We start from the raw sequence: 19,297 nt of genomic DNA on the forward strand, positions 1-19,297 counted from the left end.
AAGCCCGGGCAATGACAACACCATAATGTGCATTTCAGTGGATAATAACATTAACTTGTTCTTGTTATCTTGGGACAAGTATGGTCAATTTATCTCCTTATCTCGTGATAATATACTATTAATATGTCTAAATGAAATATATGGCCAATGTCCACTCAGAGCTTCCATAACATTTTGAAATTAGAAGAATATTAATAATTGTATTGATGATTAGAAACAGTGAAGGTAATTCATATTCTTGTTTTATTTATTATTAGTTTATTTGACAGAAGTTAGCTATAAGCTAATTTTCATCTGTGGTCCCTGGGCAGGAAGATGTAAAAGAATGTACAATACAAATGATAAAAAAACACACTAGCATTTAAAACAATACATACTCAACAACAGTCCATCACTAATAACACATTAAAAGTACATTTCATTGTCTCTAGTTTGATGCATTCAGAGGATTAACTCAGTGATCACATGATTGTTTTTCGTGAGCCATAATTTCAGTGTACTTTTAAAAACACTGAGGCTTGTACAGTATAATGTGGGTCAGGATCGAGTTCCATTTTCCTCCTGCTCTGACTGAAAATGCAGATTGTCCAAATGCAGTTTTTCCTAAGTTTAGCTGAACAGTCTCCTCTTGCTGATGCCCTGGTCTCCCTAAGATTGTTCCTGCAGAGTAACACACATTGTTGAAGTGGTGGTGGGGCCTGATCATGAATTAGTTTATACATCAGACACATATCTGCATAACAAAGAAAACTGTCAAAGGTCATTAAGTTATATTTCTTAATGATGTTACAGTGGTGGTAGTTCCTTGTTTTTTTATCCAGAGTTTTCAGTGATTGTTTGTAGAGGGTGTATAATGGTTTTAGAGTGGTTGCTCCAGCTTGAGACCAGCTTGTGACACAATAAGATAAATGAGAAAAATCATTGAGTGCATAAGTTTAGCAGCGGGTGGTTGGTTGGTTACCCCTTCACCATATTTTTTTGACAAGCTTTAATGAATGAAAGTTTTCAGTTTGAAACGAAATAATTTTTGTACTGGGGTTATGTAGGGTAATTTGCATTTACGTGGTGGTAAATGAAAGGTAAGGTTAAGGTATAATCAATAAATGTGTTAATGTGTTTTATCACCCGGATTATTTATAAATCTGGATACATGTGATTTGAGTGATTCAGATCATTAATAGCTGTGTACAACCGACCTATATGTTCACCAACCCTGCCCCCAAGGTAGAGATGTCATCTACTCTGCTAAAATTGACCGATAATTATTGAAGTGAAGAAGTTGACTTTTAACTTTCACGACACTTAACTCAAGAGGTCTTTACTTTGAAAGTATCTACCGAAATTCCGGCGTAATGGTGGCTAAATGTGTCTCTCTTGACGCAGGGTTGTTATAGACAACGCCCCCTTTCTGTGCATGTGCAAAACACTATTGCAAAACACAACACAGAGCTGAAGTCACACCCCCTTCACACTTTAGTTCAAAATGTGGATATGACATTGTCATAGGAAACACTGTTCTCAGTTTGAACTGTAAGAGTATGATATAAAACCATTCAGACTGCTGTGACATTTATCTGTGAAACTCGAGCAGTCCAGGCTCAGTGCAGCCTCTGTGAGCCTCTTTTTAGCTGTGTGCTGCTGCAGGTCACATACCATGTCAACCCAATGTGACACTGGTTGGCTGTGTCTCTGGCAGAATAGAGACAGGGTGGATGATGTAAAGAGAGGAAGATTAATTGTATTAGTTGTCTTTTGCTGTACTAATATATACTACATAACTTTGAAACAGAAAAAAGTAGGGATAAGCTTCTGCTAAACAGTGGGAATCTGGCTATTAAAAAATAATTTTGTTAGATTGCATTAGTCTCAATTGTAGCTGAAGGATTGTTGTTTTCTTCTTAGACTGGATGTTTTTTTAAGATTTTAAAAAGCTGGGGAAAAAAAATCAAAACATCAGATTTTCCCACAGGAAACCACTTTCTAAAAATGAATAAATGATGAAGTGAAAATGCAGCAGTTCCTTGAATGGCCACTTCAGGCTGGTTCCAAATACAAATCAGACCCTAATGTTTAACTGCTAAATTTGACAGCAACATGGTTTTAGATATTGTCTTTCATTCAGGATGGCATGGGTTAGTGTGGATCTTGTCAAAAAGTGAATTGGTCATATAGCCTACTGTATATTGAGGCCTTAACTTGTGCTTTATTGAGGGGTTGTGCTATGAAGACAGGTGGGTACCAGTAGCTGCCCTCTATGTTTCCTGTGGGCCAGTTTGAGTCGCCAAACTAGACATCTTCAGTATCAAACCTCTGGTCTCTTCTGGCCAAACTAAATGGTTAACATGTCACTGAAAAAGAGTGGTGGTGCACTTTAAAAACACAATCCATGCTTGAAACAGACAACAGCTGCAGTCTTGGTCCAACAGAAATTTATTCTGAACATTGAAAGACAACAACGTACATCATCTTCTACAGTGATAATTAACAGCAGGCTGTCTCTAACGCCCCAGTAGCGCTCATATATTAACTCTCAGATAGCAGTAGTATTATACACAACCTGGAACAGTGAGAACGGGTTTAAACTGGATTAGGTTAGTTTCAGTACAGCGTGGAGGCGGAGCTGGAAAACAGTATGGGGATCTAAGACAAATTCATCATTATCATTCATTATTATCTTCTTCATCATCAGCTTCAGTCTTGAGAGACACAAACATTCATTCACACCTTCCTCCACAGTCAAGCTGCTGCACCTGGCTGAGCCTCTCTGACGTCTTATTGGACAGTGGCTGGTCACTAAGGTAACTATTGGTTATCCCTGTGGTGGTAACCTTGGCAACAAATTAAAATAACTATTTTTCACTAACCTGCCAATTTATATTAGCAAGCATATCTGCAATTCTGCCGCCAGACTGGCAGCGTTATCTGTCCAACTGATAAATGCAGTGGTCATTTTGAATACTCAGGTGTGGAAAGAAGATCAATGCTGCCTTCAAAGTAACTCCTGAGTTTGTAAGAAAGAAATCCCATTAATGATATGCTGAAAAAAAGAGCAGTGCAAGAAAACATATATATATGTAAACAAAATATCAGCGTTTAGCACAACTTAACAAAGCTAGCCTTAATGTAAAGGCACCAGAAGTCAACAGCAGCTATAAAAGCTAAAACAGAACTTTAGCATTTTTAAAAATAATCTTCTTTCTTTACAAATCCAAAAACTGCAGCATCACAAATATTTTAATGGTTTGAAAACATAAAATATTTTGACCAATGGGAGGCTGCTACTGTCAAGACCTCAGAATGCTATAATCATAGCTAACTTTAATCAGTGTTTTAGCTTTTTTCCTCAGGGTTTTTAGAAAATGTAACACTTGTTATAACCATCTGCAGTTTTTATTATTTTGTGATGCAAATTCTCACTTTTAACGGTTTAACTTGTGATGTTCTACATTTTCCCTACTGTCCACAAATCAAAAAGGCTAAAACAAGCCACAAATGTATCTCACTAACCCAGTCTCAAACCTCTGCACCTCCAGCGCCCACTCAGAGTCTAAGGTGCACACATCAGTGAGCATGTTTATTTTGATTTAATCCATAGACATTAGAAATACTTGCTTATCCTCAGCTGCCAACTGTAGATAAATCCTTGGCAGAAAATAAGTTTAAAAAAACAGCATGATATATTTCTGTCTGGCTCCCTCAGATTAAAGTGCCTGGGTTCAGGGGAAAATTGCTGAAATAAGAGGATCATTTATTGAAGTTATTTCAAGAATAACATCAGCTAAAAATGTAAAATGTTTGTTTTAAATGTTCAATCAAGTATCCTGCCATGAGTATTCAAAATGGCCAAACATCTGATGAGTTGTGACTTGCTCGCCTCTAAGCGACAGTGTAGTTTTGAAAAGTGCTTTTGACACTGAGCTACCTCAGGGTTAGAGTGTGGAAATGTACTAAAGTCTGTCTCTGGTTAATACATGTATGCATTACTTAGCATGTTTGAGGGTCTCTATCCAGCTTTGGACCCTCAGATTTTTTCAGGGTTGTTGTTCCCTGCATAGTGACGACCACGGTGACCGCTCTGCACAGCAGCAACATGACAACAGAGGTTAGATGTGTGGCTAAAATCACCTAAAACTACAACCCGATCAGTGTCCAACATCCCCAAAAAATCATATAAAATAAGACATTCCTCTTACAGTATTAAAATTAGCTGTCACACCTGTTCCCTGGTTGCCTTGGTTTCAGCCATGTCATTATCAGCATTTTTATTATTATTGATACATCTGAAAGGGGCATCCTGACAGGTCTGTAATTTCTCTACACTGGACACTTGTCATATATTGGAGTAAACACTTTCTTTATCTTCAGCATATTAGCATCATTAGCATTTCTCATCTGTACATATTTAGCACTCTCTGAGATAATGTGACAAGTGTGCAGTGAAGGCCCAAACAGAGCAAAGATTCAAAAGCCCCTTTAGGTGCACAGTACCTCAACGCTTGACTTTAAGACTCTGACAGAGACTTTTGTAAGACTTGACATAAAAAATAAAGGAAACAGTACCTTTAATTAGCCTGTCCACCTTGACACATCCACATACAGTCATTCGCACCAGCTCTCTGTCTTGCCCTCACACACACACACACACACACACACACTTTTTTTTACACACATCCAGGGTTTTGGGTTTGTTGGGATGAACAAGGAGGGCTGGGATTGTCACTGGAGTGTCTGTGAGACTGTCTGGTGAAGCAGAGGAAGAGGAAACGCTAAAGACCCGGCTCTGACCTCCAAGAGGACTAATGATGATTGAACTGGACCAGAGTGGACTAAAACACTGATCTGGGCCATGATGAAGGAGGTGGGATGTAGACTGGACCGGACTGGAATGGAGACAGGATTTGTATTTTGATTCCTTGGTACTACAAGATAATTGCTCATGAGCTAGCTAACCTGTTAGCACAGTGAAGTCGACCATAAGAAATGCTTGTTTAAGAGTGTTTTCGTTGTTTCTATTTTCCATTTCATCAAAATAGAGACTGCTACATATTTTAAGACCATATTCTTTATAAGACACTTTTAGCCTCAAATATGGCCTACTTTTGATTCATCAGAACCTGTAGAAATGAGGGTTCACACAGCATTTAATAATTCAAAAATGATATGTACACGGAAAATATACTGTGAATTCCCTATTTCCACTGGAGAAAGTAGTTCAAGATAGCTTTGTTTGAAAGAAGGGAAATACGTCATACTGCCCCCTTCTGTCTGTGTTGGTACTACAGCGCTGTTAAATAACTGACTAGCATGTGGATTTAATCGTACTCCACATATCCTCCAAATAGTAAATAAGACAGTTAAAGGAGCGAAAGACAGCATGTTACTATGAACATTCAGTCTACTGAGAAAATGTGCCCAACTGTATTTTAGCCAAATTTCATGGCGAGTTCGACTGTTAGCTGCATCTGAATTTCTTACTTAACAGTGGTACAAATTCCCAAATAACAATAATCCAACCAAAATGTAATTTTGGGGGTCTGTTGCTTGGGCACTCAGCTACTTCATAAAAATAAAGCCTAAAATAAGGCTTTACCTGTTGATTGCACTATCCATTCTAAATCTAAAAGCATGAAAGCACTAAGAAACCAAACTGGCCCATACTGAGTTAATCCGATCCAGTCCAGTCCAGTCAAGTCCAACCCAGTTGTCATGTTCAAACCATATCTTTTAGGTCCTTTGGGGCAAACCCAGTCCAGTATGGCCTCGTCCAGATTTTATGGTTCTTCAAACAGCTGGAGGTCCAGTCTGACCACAATCTCTCCCGTGGGGACCTCGTGGAGCAGCAACCGCTTTGTGATTGGTCCTTTAGAGCCCTGGTCCTTCTTTATTTCAGCCAACCGGATCTCCGTCCTGCCCAGGAAATCTGGAGGGAAAAAGAGCTCGTTGAGAGAGTGTGTGTGTGTGTGTGGGGGGGGGGGGGGGGGTGTAAATATGAGGATTTTCCCTGTTGGAGATGTTTGATACTGACCGTCAGGTGAGAACTGGTCTCGCTCAAACACAGTGACACAGAGGACGTCCTGTTCCAGGTCCTTTATAAAAAACTGACAATTGGAGTTCCACTTTGGATTCAAAGTGTCCTTCACAGGGACAACACAGAGGGGAAAAGAGGAAAGTAAGTGATCTGGTAAACATACTAAGGTCAGTTATTGATACACAGATATTTTTTGCAATACAAATAGATTTTTCTCAATGAAGCAGACAATCTCTTTTATTCATTTAACCCTAAACTGAACAGCTGAAGGAGAGTCGTCATCTATTTTTACATGTCAAGTTATGTCAGTGTTCTTTAAAAAAATCTGAACCATAGCATTGTTGTCTCATAGCAATTACATACACAGCTGGTCACCAAAGTCTTACCTGTAATGTTTTAGTGATATGGCACTGTGAACCCATGGTTACCTCACAGTATGGGTTACTTTTTCCTGCAAATATAGACAAACATGTCGTTATCTAAACTGCTTCTGTCGGACTATTCTCTTAAAGAAAAAACAGCAAACACACTTTTTCAGACACAGAAGAAGTTAAAAGATATTAAAAGGTCATCTTCAAATAGATCACTAACTAATCATTTTAGCCTTACCTAAACTCACAGATGAAGGATTTGACACCTTGCGTGGTGCATAAATTGTGGCCAGACATTTTTTATATATGAATCTTTGTTACAATCTTTGTTTACTTTGACATATGGCAAAATACCATGGCAAAACATCCTATTCTCTATTTTCAAACTTCAGTAACAGGAGTGTGTACATACCATGTGAGCGACAGGGTTTGAGCTCGATTCCCTCCACAATGTTGACCATCAGTCTGCCAATACCTGTAGCCCTCTGAGATCGTACTGAGACAAAGTTACAGTTTTTGTCACCGATCATGTCTTTTGATTTTGTTGTTTTTAAACATTATTTAAAAACATTCAGGATGGAGGAAAGAAAAGTAAAGATACCTAGATATGCCTTCTCTCTCTTCTTCTTCTCTGTCTCAATAAAGAGTTCTGAAGCTGCCTTAATTTTCTGAACCCAAGCTGTCCTGCATGAAAACACGCACAAAGAAAATGCACTAATTTTTTAATGTTATGAAAAAAGTCCAGTACATTTCATAGGAAATAAGAGCAGAACAGATAGAACAGTTTTACAAAATAATAACAGTTCATTTTCACTATGTGGCATCACTACTTTTACTTAATCCAACAATCTGAGCACACAGTACACCCCTTACATTAAGTATTACATGTCGATATATATTACCTTTCATTGATGCTCTCAGCTCTGAGTGTGTAAACTCTGTCTATGTGAGAAATGTGGAAGAGAGGTTCATCTCCTGACGGGTCTGTCGGCAGCTTCACTAACACTTCGTTCAGGAAAATTGGCTGAAGGAGACAAGAAAGCTCATTATTATGAGGGAGGAAGATATAATTAAGATACAACTCTACTATACTGCAAATAAAGTGCCAATATGTGCATTTTTCTCAAAGTACAAATTTCAAAAACATTGTAATTTTCTGCAAAAAGGAAAAAGGTACTTCACTTATCTGACCGTGTTGAAACAGCGGAGGAAAGTCTGTAATCTTACCGTTTTGTACATGCGGTACTGCAGGTGTGTTTTTGAGGAGAAGACTTTGTCTGAACCTGAAGAGCCCAGAGGTTTGGTAACCTGTGAGAGGGACACAGACAAATAACGACTGAATATATCTGCCGTATCAATGTATTAGAGTAAAAGTACAATATTTCTCTTTGAAATGCAGCAACATAGAAATAGAAAGTAGCATGAAATGAAAATGCATGTACCAAAAAACCTCTCTAATTTACTTCCAGCACTGAAAGTGATGGGGTCAGACAGAGGGAGGTCAGGCTCACCTGTGTCAGCAGCAAGAAATCATTGAACAGGAAGCCGTAGAGCTCCTTGCTGCTCTTGGCTTTAAATAACTTTCCGCTGTGGAGAAACTTCCTGGGACCCAGACAGTTTGTGACTGAGTTAAACACCAGTTGCTGGAGGACAGAGAGGGAAATATATTTATGTATATTTATTTATCCATGGACAGATAAGCAATTCAAGCCATGACATGTCAAACATAATAATGAGGATCCAAAACACAAAATGACATCTGGATTATGGATTATTTGGTCTGACCAACATTTATAATAAATTACTGTTTTGCTAATTCAATGTCTCTGTTCTTATCATCTTAAAGATGTTTTTTTTATTTATTAGACATCAAGAGCATGTATCTATGGGGCGCCACTTGTAAAGTTGTGCACACCAAAAATAACAGCAACATTTTTCCACATTTAGCTCCAAAACGTCAACAAAAAGTAGAGTGAATTTTTAAACGTCACTTTTTTAATCACATTTAGAGGAATATTTGTGATCTTCTTCACATCTATTTTTGTTTTGAAAAATATATTAAGTTAAAATCACTGTTAAATCCAAATTCAAAATATAAATATAAATGTTAAATATAAATGTTAATCTAAATGTTAAACATAAATCTAAATATTAAATATGAATTTAAATGTTAAATGTTGCTCTGCAGTCCTAAATGTTTAACTGATATACAAATTCATGCTGCTGCCTATTGGAAATACCAAAAAAAAAGCTTTGTAAAGCGATACAGACTTAGCAATAGCAACTTAGCTAGTCCGTACACCTTAGACTGGGTCAGTTCTGTCTCTGAGCGTTGTGAAATCTCTTACTGGCATCCAAAACTGCCTTTAAAACATTTACAGAGGGCCACAAAGTGGTTTCACAATGCTCAGAGACAATACTGAGAAATGTTGCTGTTATTTTCAGTGTGCACAACTTTACAAACGGCGCCTCAAATATATCAGAGTAAAAAAACTTGAATAAACTTATAGTTAGTAACATAACTATTTCTAGCAGAGATTTTCTTATGTCTGTGCTAACCCTGTGACTAAATGCTTATCATATAGCCTTAAAACATGCATGCAATTACAACTTATCACCACAGGTGGCATCAGAGACATGTAAAAGGAGATATTGAGAAAGTAAATTCTAAGAAATCAATTTTTTGCTTGCAGGTTGTTTTTAATCGGCTGAAAACAGAGACATGTTATAAAAGATGAACTTAGTTACTATAGTGATTGTTCACAAAGCAAACAATGACTGGAGAGCTTGTTGGTTGTGTTCTGATAGGTGCATGTGTGTTTGCTATGTGAAAACTTTTTGTTTGTATGAAAGATGACTGAAGCTGAGATGAGTGCGTGTGTGTATGGTGTGTGTTAGTGTGTGGGGGGGTCGCAGCAGTTACCTCAGACAGGCCTTCACACTGGACGTGAGCCTGAATCCACTCCAGACGGTCTGAGTTCTCCTTTTCTCTGACGCCCTCATTCACCTGGAAACACACATGAAGTCAGTTTGTTGTTGGATGTGTTTGGTTGATGTGAGCATGTTAATGAGTTACTTTGCTGAACCTGTCAGTAACATAATTTTAAGTTTGAAAAGAACACGTCACATGAAAAGAATGTGAGATCTTCACCTGTGAGCACAGCTCCTCAGCTTTCTCCAGAGCAGCTTTCAGGTGGCTGTGGTCTGGATGAGACTCTGGAGTGTTTTCTAAGATCTATAATCAAAGGTAGAAAGGTAGAAAAAAATGCAGAATTAAGTGTACATCTTCCCTGTTGAGGTGCTTTATAGTCCTAGAAACTTGTCAGGGAGACTAGGCAAGATGTGTGGTACGAACGTTCTTGATGATGAGTGGGTAGCGAGTGACTCTCTGCATGGGCTTGAGCAGGAAGCTGGACAGAGGCATCCCCTTACACCTGGGATCCATAGCTAACCTCTGAAACAGAGAGAAGTCAAGAGAACATTTTCAAACTGATAGATCAGACTTTCCATTTTTTAATTTATAGTTTACTTGTGATTTTAAAGAGACCCACCTCGCCCTACCTTAAAGTGTCTGTGGGGAACTTTCAGTGTAAGTCTCATCTCATTGCTTTTTTAGTCTTGTACATGGGTAGGTAGTATTTTCTGACCAAAGAGTATCTCCTTTGTCTTTTAACTGTATTATATATCATTAACTGTGAATCTTTAATGTGGAAAATGTAGATAATTGCACTTCTGGTCTGTGTGCTGTAAATATTTTCATCAACACCAACCTGATGACAGCGCTAACAGACATTAAAAGCGACAATGTTGAAGTAATCAACCTGCTGATGGTCTTGTTGTATTTGTAGGTCACAGGATTGTGAGTTGAAGATAAAAATGCTGCGAGGTAACACATAAGTGTGGGGGATGTGTGTACCTTCAGGAAGTCTTTGATCTCAGGGTTGTCGTCTGTTTTCTGCTGAATCAGCGTGGCTCCGTTCAGCTGACATGAACAGAATCTGAACACAAAAATGATCAGAAAACACTGACATCAAACTCAGGCTGCTAAAAAAAACAGCCATCACACAGCAACGTAATCGCTGTCTGATTACTGGTGACATTAAAAGACAGTGAACAGCACCTGATATATGGCTGCATGTGAGGCAGCTGGTTGGTCAGGATGTCACCAATCATCTTCACAGGCATCCGATCACCTGACATCTTCTTCCTCACCCTCAGAGCCCTGTGGGAGAAGAGGAGTGTGTGATGAGATGGATGGTCTGCTGTATCACAAAGGGTAAGATCCAGTACATATGGTCTATATGATCTATACCTCACTTAAGTATAAATACCAAACCTCACTGACTTTTATGTCACTTTTAACAACACCTCACAGCTCTGTTTCAGATCAGGCAGTGAGAAAATTGATGCGTTTATTTTACAACTACAGGTGTGCAAGCAGCTGAACATGGTCAAGCTACTTTCAACATGATGTTATCTTCAAAATTCAAATGAAAGTTAATGACCGTGTATGACTCATCTTCATTTGCAAATCAAACCAGATGCAAAAGTTTTCACATGATGACATACCTACAGTTTACCTGTGTGTGTTATAGTGCTATAATAATGATTAGCTGCTATTACTAAAGTCTTTGTGTAACGCACTATGTTAGATGTTTGGGCATTTTAACATGGAGCCTAATGGGTATTGACTCACTTTTGGAGTGAGCCTCAAGTGGCCATCCAGGAATTGCAGTTTTTGTTATTTCTGCATTTGAATAATTTCTAAGCCAAGAGGTGCATCTTGGTTAAATCGTACTTCTTTGGTTATCTATCTATATTATTAATTATCTATCTATATTATCTATCTATATTATTAATTAGTAATATTTTTTCTATATTATTAATTAGTAATAATTTTCATCATATGTAGCCAAGCCTTAATTCAGACATTTTTTGTGCCATATTTACAGCATGGTTCAGCAAACGTCAACAGCCATCTAACCAAATTCACACATATTTTCTTTCTGAATTTTGAAAGGTTTGTAACATTATAGTACAAGATAAAGCTTTTTATTTATTATTATTATTATTATTATTATTATTATTATTATTATTATTATTATTATTATTATTATTATTATTTATTTTTCAGGTTCTTGCCTGGTTCAAAACATTGTTTGGGAAGTCATCAAATGTGATAAGTAACATCACATTGAGGACGTCAGTGAGATAGATACTCTACGGTTACTGCACGTTCTCACTGGATATCAGGCAAATAACCTATACATCAAAAAATGTTAATTTCAACACTTGTTTGGTGGTATTAGTGTGTGTTTAGTGTTTTTATTTACTTGAGCAGTTTGATGTTGCACATGATGAGCTCCTTCCAGTTGACGAATATCATGGCCACCTCCTTCTCTGTCAGCAGCTCACACTCCAGCAGAGGCTTGTGGAAGATCTAAACACATACAGGAAAACGTTACCACATTTTTTTCCAATAATACGGAAAACTCAGGTATCAAAACATTTATATTTTCAAAATTTTACTTGAAGATGCTTTTTCTACTTTAAACCTAGCTTGTACTGAAAATGATGGTATCCACACCTTTTAAACTCTTAGCCTGGTACATGTAGTGTCATCCACTGTATAGTGTAAGTTATCACTGTAAGTGTTTTCACCTCTGTGACAAGCTGCAGGTCATTGACGTAGTTCTCCTCAGTGACAATCAGCTCATGAATGTATCCCTGCCTCTTCCTCTCCATGGGACTCAGCATGTCAAGCAGGTGGAGGTCAGCACACCCTGAAATACAAACATCACACACACAGAAATGCACAGCTGTCAATCAAACATACTGACATGGGGAAGGAGTTAAATAAAAACCTTCACACCTGTAGTAATGAAATATCAAATACATACCTGAGATCAACAAACAGGCAGTGGAAAAAAAGGTGGGATGTTTGCTGTGAGTGTTTGAGTGTGTCAGGTTTTTTTCTAAGAAAATGTATCTTCATTATATCTTTCAAAATTCAATTTATATTAATACTTTTGACTGGTTCTTTTTATGTTTACCCATCTATTGTTAGAAGCTTTGCAATGACCTGCTGGGGACTACAGATGACAATTAGCCTTATGGCTAACTCTGGCACTGTCCCTTTCAATTAATAAATAAAATAAATAAAATAAGCAAGCAAGCTTCCTCATGGCATCTATTTTAACTGCACTGGCAATGGCACTTCAGCCAGACAGCTTATGTCTGTAATGATTTCAAGTTTTTACTGCAGCACTTTGTGTTTCACTTCAAAGCTCTGACCTCATCACTCCTCAGGGATTTATTTCACATGCAGAAATTTAAGGAGTGATGAAATGATATCTTTAACCTCCTGGCTGGAGCCTGAAGGTGGATGCTGGGGCTGAAAGAAGCGCTGAACTGGTGCAGGGCAGCAGTGGAAATGACAATGCAAAGGGGAAGATGGGAAATCGTTCAGCTTAAATAAACCACCAACTTGGACTGATATTTTTGTCAGGTGAATGTAAGAATGATGCATATCAAGTGTGAAATCTATGCTCACGTTGCCTGTTTGAAACAGCTTTCAGGAGTTGCTCCATTTAACAATCACTTACAGTGGGGTTTGAATTTGAATGTTTCACTTTGTGTTTAAAATATCTGGTTTTTTTTCCTTAAATTATTCAAAGTTGGGAGCAACGGTAGAGATGGTTTACAAACTGACCTGATATTTACCTGTATTTTGGTTTTAGTGACCAACAGTTTCAAGGTTTAAAACTGTAGTTCAACCCTCCAATTAAAAAAAGATGTATTTGACCTCTTCTGCAGTGATGTTATTACTGGTGCTTGGTGTTTTCTTAGAAATTGATAGCAGCAGTCAGCTTAAAAAAGCTGCAGAAATTGATTATTTCTAAAGGTTTTATCAAATCAAACCGCCACTTTAACATTAGAAATAGCCATTTGATTGTGTGTCCATATATAGAGTGATTTTTCATGCTAAAAGAACTTTAACATTTTTGAAAAAACTGAAGACTTCTTTCTCTCTCTCGGTTTGTTTACATTGTTATAAGTGACCTAGATTAATCACATCATAACAACACTGTACCTTGTGCTGGTCATAATGGAAGAAATTCAAGTGTTGTCACACATTGTCAAGGATTGTTTGGCACTCATCTGTTATTTCAATGCAAAACAATCAGAGAGCAAAACATAGGAGCTGCATTCCTAATTTAATTAAGTGCATGAAATGTTTTTTAAACTGTTACAGCAAACAGGCCCATGAGCTTAAAATTAAATTATTTCCTTACAAATGCCAGTTTAACAGGTAGCTTCTTTAGGACACCTTAAACAATGAAATCTGAGGAACAGTGTGAGTGTGTGTGAGTGAGAGAGAGAGTATGTGGGAGACAGTAATGAGGCAAGTCCACTGCAGTCTGTCTCAGAGCGTTTAATCATCAGGACGAGGTCAGATTCACCGCTTCATCAAAATCTCCACCAATAAAAACCTCAGGACATTTTTACTACCAAAGCTATGCTAACATTCTGTACATTTCATTCATCCATTCATTCATTCAAGTATCCTTTTCATTCCTTTGTCTATCCATCTGACCATTCATGTCCATTTAACTCACTCACTCACACACACACGCACTCACTCATTCATGCATGCATTGACACCAAGTGCAGTGTGGTTACATTTGGCCTGGCTGTTAATCCATTCGTCCATTCATTAGAGTTGCAATTTATAATCATATGAAGCACCAACCATTACCATTCATTAGATTAACTAAAGGTCATACAGAGCTTCTTTTTTTTTTTTCTTTTACCAAACCAGACTGGAGCAGAGCCATGCTTCAGAGCAGAGAGGAGAGAGTAGGTACTTTCTGTTAAAAGCCATGAAAGAGATACTGTATATGTTCAGAGTTTCTTGTTTTCTTTGAAAGCAACAGTTTGGGTGCCCAAATATTTCAAACTTATGGTAACAGGCAAGACCTGCTGCAGATGAAAGGGTTAGAAAGTCTTAACAGGCTAGGCTTAGGTTGTAGACTATTGATCCAGCTGGTTTGGAGTATGGCTCTGGTCTAGACTGGTCTTGGTTCTAACTTAAAATACTCTGAGTGTGAGAAGTTTCAACCATCAGTTAACAAACTGACAGACGCTGTTTAAAAACCGGCCTGTATTTGAGTCCCATGGGGACCTTCAACAAGCTGACCAGTGACCAAAATCAGGGCCTCCAGCCTCAGTTTGTTAAAAAACCAATGGTGTTCTACTCACCAACCAATCGAGACCTTCACCTCCAATACTGACACATTTGAGGAGCCAATGGGATCCAAGCACATTAATAATTATCATAATTATCATAATTACCATCATAATAGTAACAACTCTATTGCTTGTTGTATAAAAAGTTGCTTAGTTTCAATAATTATTTTAATCATTGTTTGTGTTTCTGAGGGTAAACATTAATATCACAATACTGTCATCTGGATAAACAAAAAAAAACACAATCTGATATGGCAACCATGATAATACTAGTCTGTTGCTATGGGAACGAATGGAGGGCAGTTTTGTTGGTGTTGAAAGTTAATCATATTCACAAGGCAGTCATTTTCCTCTGATGTCATGCTTGGCTACTAGCTTACATGCTGCTGTAAGGTCATACTGAAGCAATCCAAGTTTGCCAACCACAAAGAATAGGAACCTCACATTGAAAAAATAAGAATTTGACCTCTTGATCGGTTAACAACTATAAAGTTATTGTATGGTGAATATCTGGAGGAGTATTTGACTATTTTTACAGGTAGAAAAGGTTTGATAACTCACCAGGAACACTTATTTTCCTAAAGCCTAGTGGTGGAGCTAACTTTTGGCTAGGTTACTATTAGCTAGCTTGCATTACTGTTGGCTATGAATTCACATCTCATGTAATATAAAGTATAAAACATCTGTCAGAAATTATTTGAATGATAATCAAACAACACTTTTTTTTTAACTAAATAGGCACAGACAGCTTAGCCACTAATAACAGTCTTGAACCAACTTTTTGCAACATTACGGTTAGCTAGCTCATATTACTGTTAACTAACTTCAATTACTGTTAGCTAGGAGTTTACATCTTTCTAACTGTATTCTATGAAAAGCTAATGCTAGCTAAGTCATAACAGCTAACGAGCGCCTTGAACCAATGCTTTCTAATGTTTTGCTGTAAGCTAGCTTACATAGATTTAGCCAAGCACTTATTCCCTGTTGTAACTAATGTTTGTGAGAAAGTGTTTGAATGCTTACGTTAGCTGTTGTCTTACAGTAGCGTATAATAAAGATGTTATATTAACATGAAATGTTTTTTTGATTAATCTTGAACACAGAAGTGAAAACAGTGCAACAACATTTGAGCTTCCCACGTAAGCATGACATTAAAAGAAAATGTTTGTCATGTGAATATTGGAACAAAGTTGTGTCGTAGACACGTTTAAAAATTCAACTTGGGTGTGTATATAACAAGCAGAGCCAGTGATGTAAGGAATTCAAAAGTGTTTCTCGACACGCCATTTCTTTTGTTTCTGAAGACAGACCTGGAGAACAGTTATATGACATGAAAAAATATGTGATTCAACGGACTCTGAACAAAATATGGTCCATTTACTTGGATCCTTCAGTTCATGATGTGTTTCACTGATAGTTTGAACACTGCAGCTACAAACCCAGTAGGGTCCTATAAAGCGAGCTACAGGTCACTGTAACTTTACATTATGTAGGGGTGAAATTATTTTTTCATGCTCTGATGGTCAATCTGAAGTGCAGGGAGAAGAAAATCTTGAAATCTGGGTTTCTTTTGGCCACAAGCTAAATCTACTCTCCAAAGTTGCATCACAGTGTGGCACATTTTAGGAGGTAAAGCTAAAAATACAGCTAAAACATCACTACCGTGTGAAACTGAGTCCTAATTTCAAACTCCGGAGGTTTTTAGAGGAGCAATTTGTCATTAAGGGAAATCTGTTTATTTCCTTTTAAATGTTTTCTTATGGTTTAGAAAGTTAATACCACCAACACATTTAAAACTTGAGTACAATTTGATAAGCTGGAAAAAACAAGAGGGAAGAAAAAAATGTACATTATGTGCTAGCTTTAAAGGTGTTCAGGGTGTGTTTAAGCTCTGAACAGAGCCAGACTAGCATTTTCCCAGTGCAACCACACATCTAATTGCCTCCCTACTCTAGAGATTTTAATTGACAGACACAAGCACTCTGAGTTTTCTTATTTGACCCAAACGTACTAAATGTCTATTATTAAAGCTATCCTTGGGGCAGGAATGACTCACACATTTGACAATGACAATAAAACTAAAAACATAAAAGCTACTCAAAGAAACGGTCTGTAAGACGGTAAATGTACTAACCTTTTTTTCTCATGATTCCTGAGATGACAAAGTAAATACTATTATAATATATCTTTGCTAATTATAAAGCTACAGCCAGAAGTTGATCAGCTTACTTTATCATGAAAACTGTAGTTTGATGCAACGGCAAAATAACAATGTGCACAACCACAAATGTAACATCTACCATTTGTTGTTGTATAGGGAGTTATTTGCAAGATTTAAAGGCCTTTAAGTCATTTTTTTGGGTTAGCCATTTCCATCAAGTGCTTCCAATTTAATGCTAGGCTAAGCTAACCAACCGTCTCATATTTAAATGACAGGCATGAAAGTTTTACTGTTTTTCTCATTTAACTCTCCCCAAGAAAGTTATAATCTATATAGTGGAATAATTGAAACATTTTGAAGACTTTTCTTTTCTCCCTTGAAAAGATAATTTCACCACTACATGTTTAGTACCAAACTGTCCATGTGGTATGTCAATATCTGTCATCCTGGTTTTAGCCCTCAAAAGTATGACAATATCTCATCATAGCAACACACAAAACAATACACATGTAAACAAAAATAACAACCGAACATAAAACAGATCATTGAAAGTTAATACATATTCAGAATGTTAAACTACTACCGATAAAAACACTATTACTGTGTCTGATTGTGAGATATACATATACAATATATGTGTGTGTTTGTGTGTCTGTGCAATTTGTTCACACTGTTTAAGGTCATGTGCATACTCCAAGCTCTCTGTACCATGTTGCATTGTGTGTGTATGTTATAATTTGGTTAGCTTGTAAGCTAAGCATAAACAGCATGGCTTTTTATTTTTAGCCCTGAGCGACAGGCTGAATCCCAATCCCAGCTGATCGCTCACTTTTATGCCTCCTTGTTTCCTTTCCTAGCAAAGAAAGGTGGAGGGAACTAAACTGTAAAAACATAGAAGGGAGCGTCACCCTGGGTTGAAACTTAGCTCTGAACTGCTCTGGGACGCATCTCAATAACCCCTCCTCTCCTCTCCGTTAATTCATCTCCTTTGAAGGGGAGGAGAAGAGGAAGAGGAAAAGAGAAAGTGAGGAGGAATCTTTGGCATTGAGGAGAGGAGAGGTGAAGAGAGGAGAGGAGACTTTAACTTTGAGACTCGTCCTCCAGCAGATAGTGGGTCTTTTCTGTGAAGCTGTGGGTGGGGAGTAGGTTAGTGGGGGGGGGGGGGGGGGGGGGGAGGGGTGGAGCCAGCGCTTTTGACTGACAGGTGAATGAAGCTGCTGAACCAATGGGAACCAGGTTAAAAAAAAAAAAATTAGAATAATAACAGGAAGTAGCGGGGATGAGCTGAGCTACTGATTCTAATGACAGAATCTCCCATAAGCCACAAAATGACCCACTATCCACTTTCACCACGCTAACATAGGGCTGTGTGTGTTTGTGGTGTCTTTGTGTGTATGTGTGTGTGTTTCACTGTGATCCAGTCAAAACATGTTCATCAGTCCAATCTGGGAGAAAGGAGCTCAATAGTCTCGTCTCCTCTTTTGCTCTCCTTCAACCTCCTCCTTTCTTCCTTTCCTCCCTAGCTAACGACCTTTCTGACTGATAGAAAGAAAAGAGAAGAAACAGAAGGAGAAGAAAAGGAGAACCCTGACTATTGATCTCCTCCTGTTGAACAGTGCTGTTTGGAGAGTCAGAGCCATGCATAGACAGAGTTCTCGCCACCACTGGGCGTTTAAACGTTACAGTCTGTCTTTCTGTCTGTCTGTCTTTCTCTGGCTTCTATTGGTGGAGAGTCGCCATTTCCGGGTCATGTGACCTCTTGCTGCTGTCCCATTGGTTGAGTGGCCTAGTGGGTCTCTTTGAGGGCTTTGAGGAGAGGGGGGTTCTGGGTAATGATATGATCCTAGAGAGAGGACGACAACAACAACATCAACAAAAACAACTAAACAAAACAACAACAACAACAACCAATCGGGTGCTAGGTAGGTGGAGCGTGCAGCAAGACAGAGAGTGTGGAGGTGTGGTCTAACCTAGCATAGAAGTAGAGGATGTAGAGCAAGCAACAGCAGGCAGTGTGATCGAGCTTATTGTTAGTCATGTTTACCAAATTACAAAATTTAGCCATTATTAAGACTATTAATATTATAATTATCATTTTGCTTTAAAATATGTAAATAAATTATATAAAACCAAACACGTTTTTTTATTGTTAAAAATGAAACTTGAAAGTGCTCTGATACGTCTGAAATATGTGACAACAAACACCTTTAATATTTAAATTCTTTGTTTCCTTTTGGCCAGTATACATACAATACTATATTAATGTATTGTGCTACTATAAACTGCATCATTTTTCACTGCATCATTGGTTTTGTAAATATTTGTAAATTTACTTATTTAGTTGTATATATACATCGTACGACATGCTATTTTTACTTCTTTATTTTAAGTGCTAATAACTTTTTAATAATTGCTATTTCATATGCTCTTGTTTGCTTTATACTGTTTTGCACAATCTACTTTGCTGCTGTAGCACTTGAATTTCCC

General features: G+C 37.7%; 1 protein-coding gene across 1 annotated transcript in view; it reads right to left on the reverse strand.

Annotated features, from left to right (window-relative positions):
• Window positions 1–2,412: 2,412 nt before the first annotated feature.
• Window positions 2,413–19,297, reverse strand: part of itsn1 (intersectin 1 (SH3 domain protein)) — a 54,267-nt gene continuing 37,382 nt past the window's right edge. Inside the window, 15 exon segments of the mRNA XM_034681851.1 lie at window positions 2,413–5,920; window positions 6,026–6,134; window positions 6,415–6,479; window positions 6,812–6,895; window positions 7,001–7,083; window positions 7,302–7,423; window positions 7,627–7,707; window positions 7,911–8,042; window positions 9,323–9,406; window positions 9,551–9,634; window positions 9,755–9,853; window positions 10,316–10,397; window positions 10,520–10,621; window positions 11,733–11,839; window positions 12,061–12,182. Of these exon segments, the coding sequence (XP_034537742.1) occupies window positions 5,772–5,920; window positions 6,026–6,134; window positions 6,415–6,479; window positions 6,812–6,895; window positions 7,001–7,083; window positions 7,302–7,423; window positions 7,627–7,707; window positions 7,911–8,042; window positions 9,323–9,406; window positions 9,551–9,634; window positions 9,755–9,853; window positions 10,316–10,397; window positions 10,520–10,621; window positions 11,733–11,839; window positions 12,061–12,182 (1,505 nt within the window). The 3' untranslated portion in view covers window positions 2,413–5,771.

The sequence above is a fragment of the Notolabrus celidotus genome, chromosome 4 (genome assembly GCF_009762535.1).
Source record: "Notolabrus celidotus isolate fNotCel1 chromosome 4, fNotCel1.pri, whole genome shotgun sequence".
Taxonomy (NCBI): domain Eukaryota; kingdom Metazoa; phylum Chordata; class Actinopteri; order Labriformes; family Labridae; genus Notolabrus; species Notolabrus celidotus.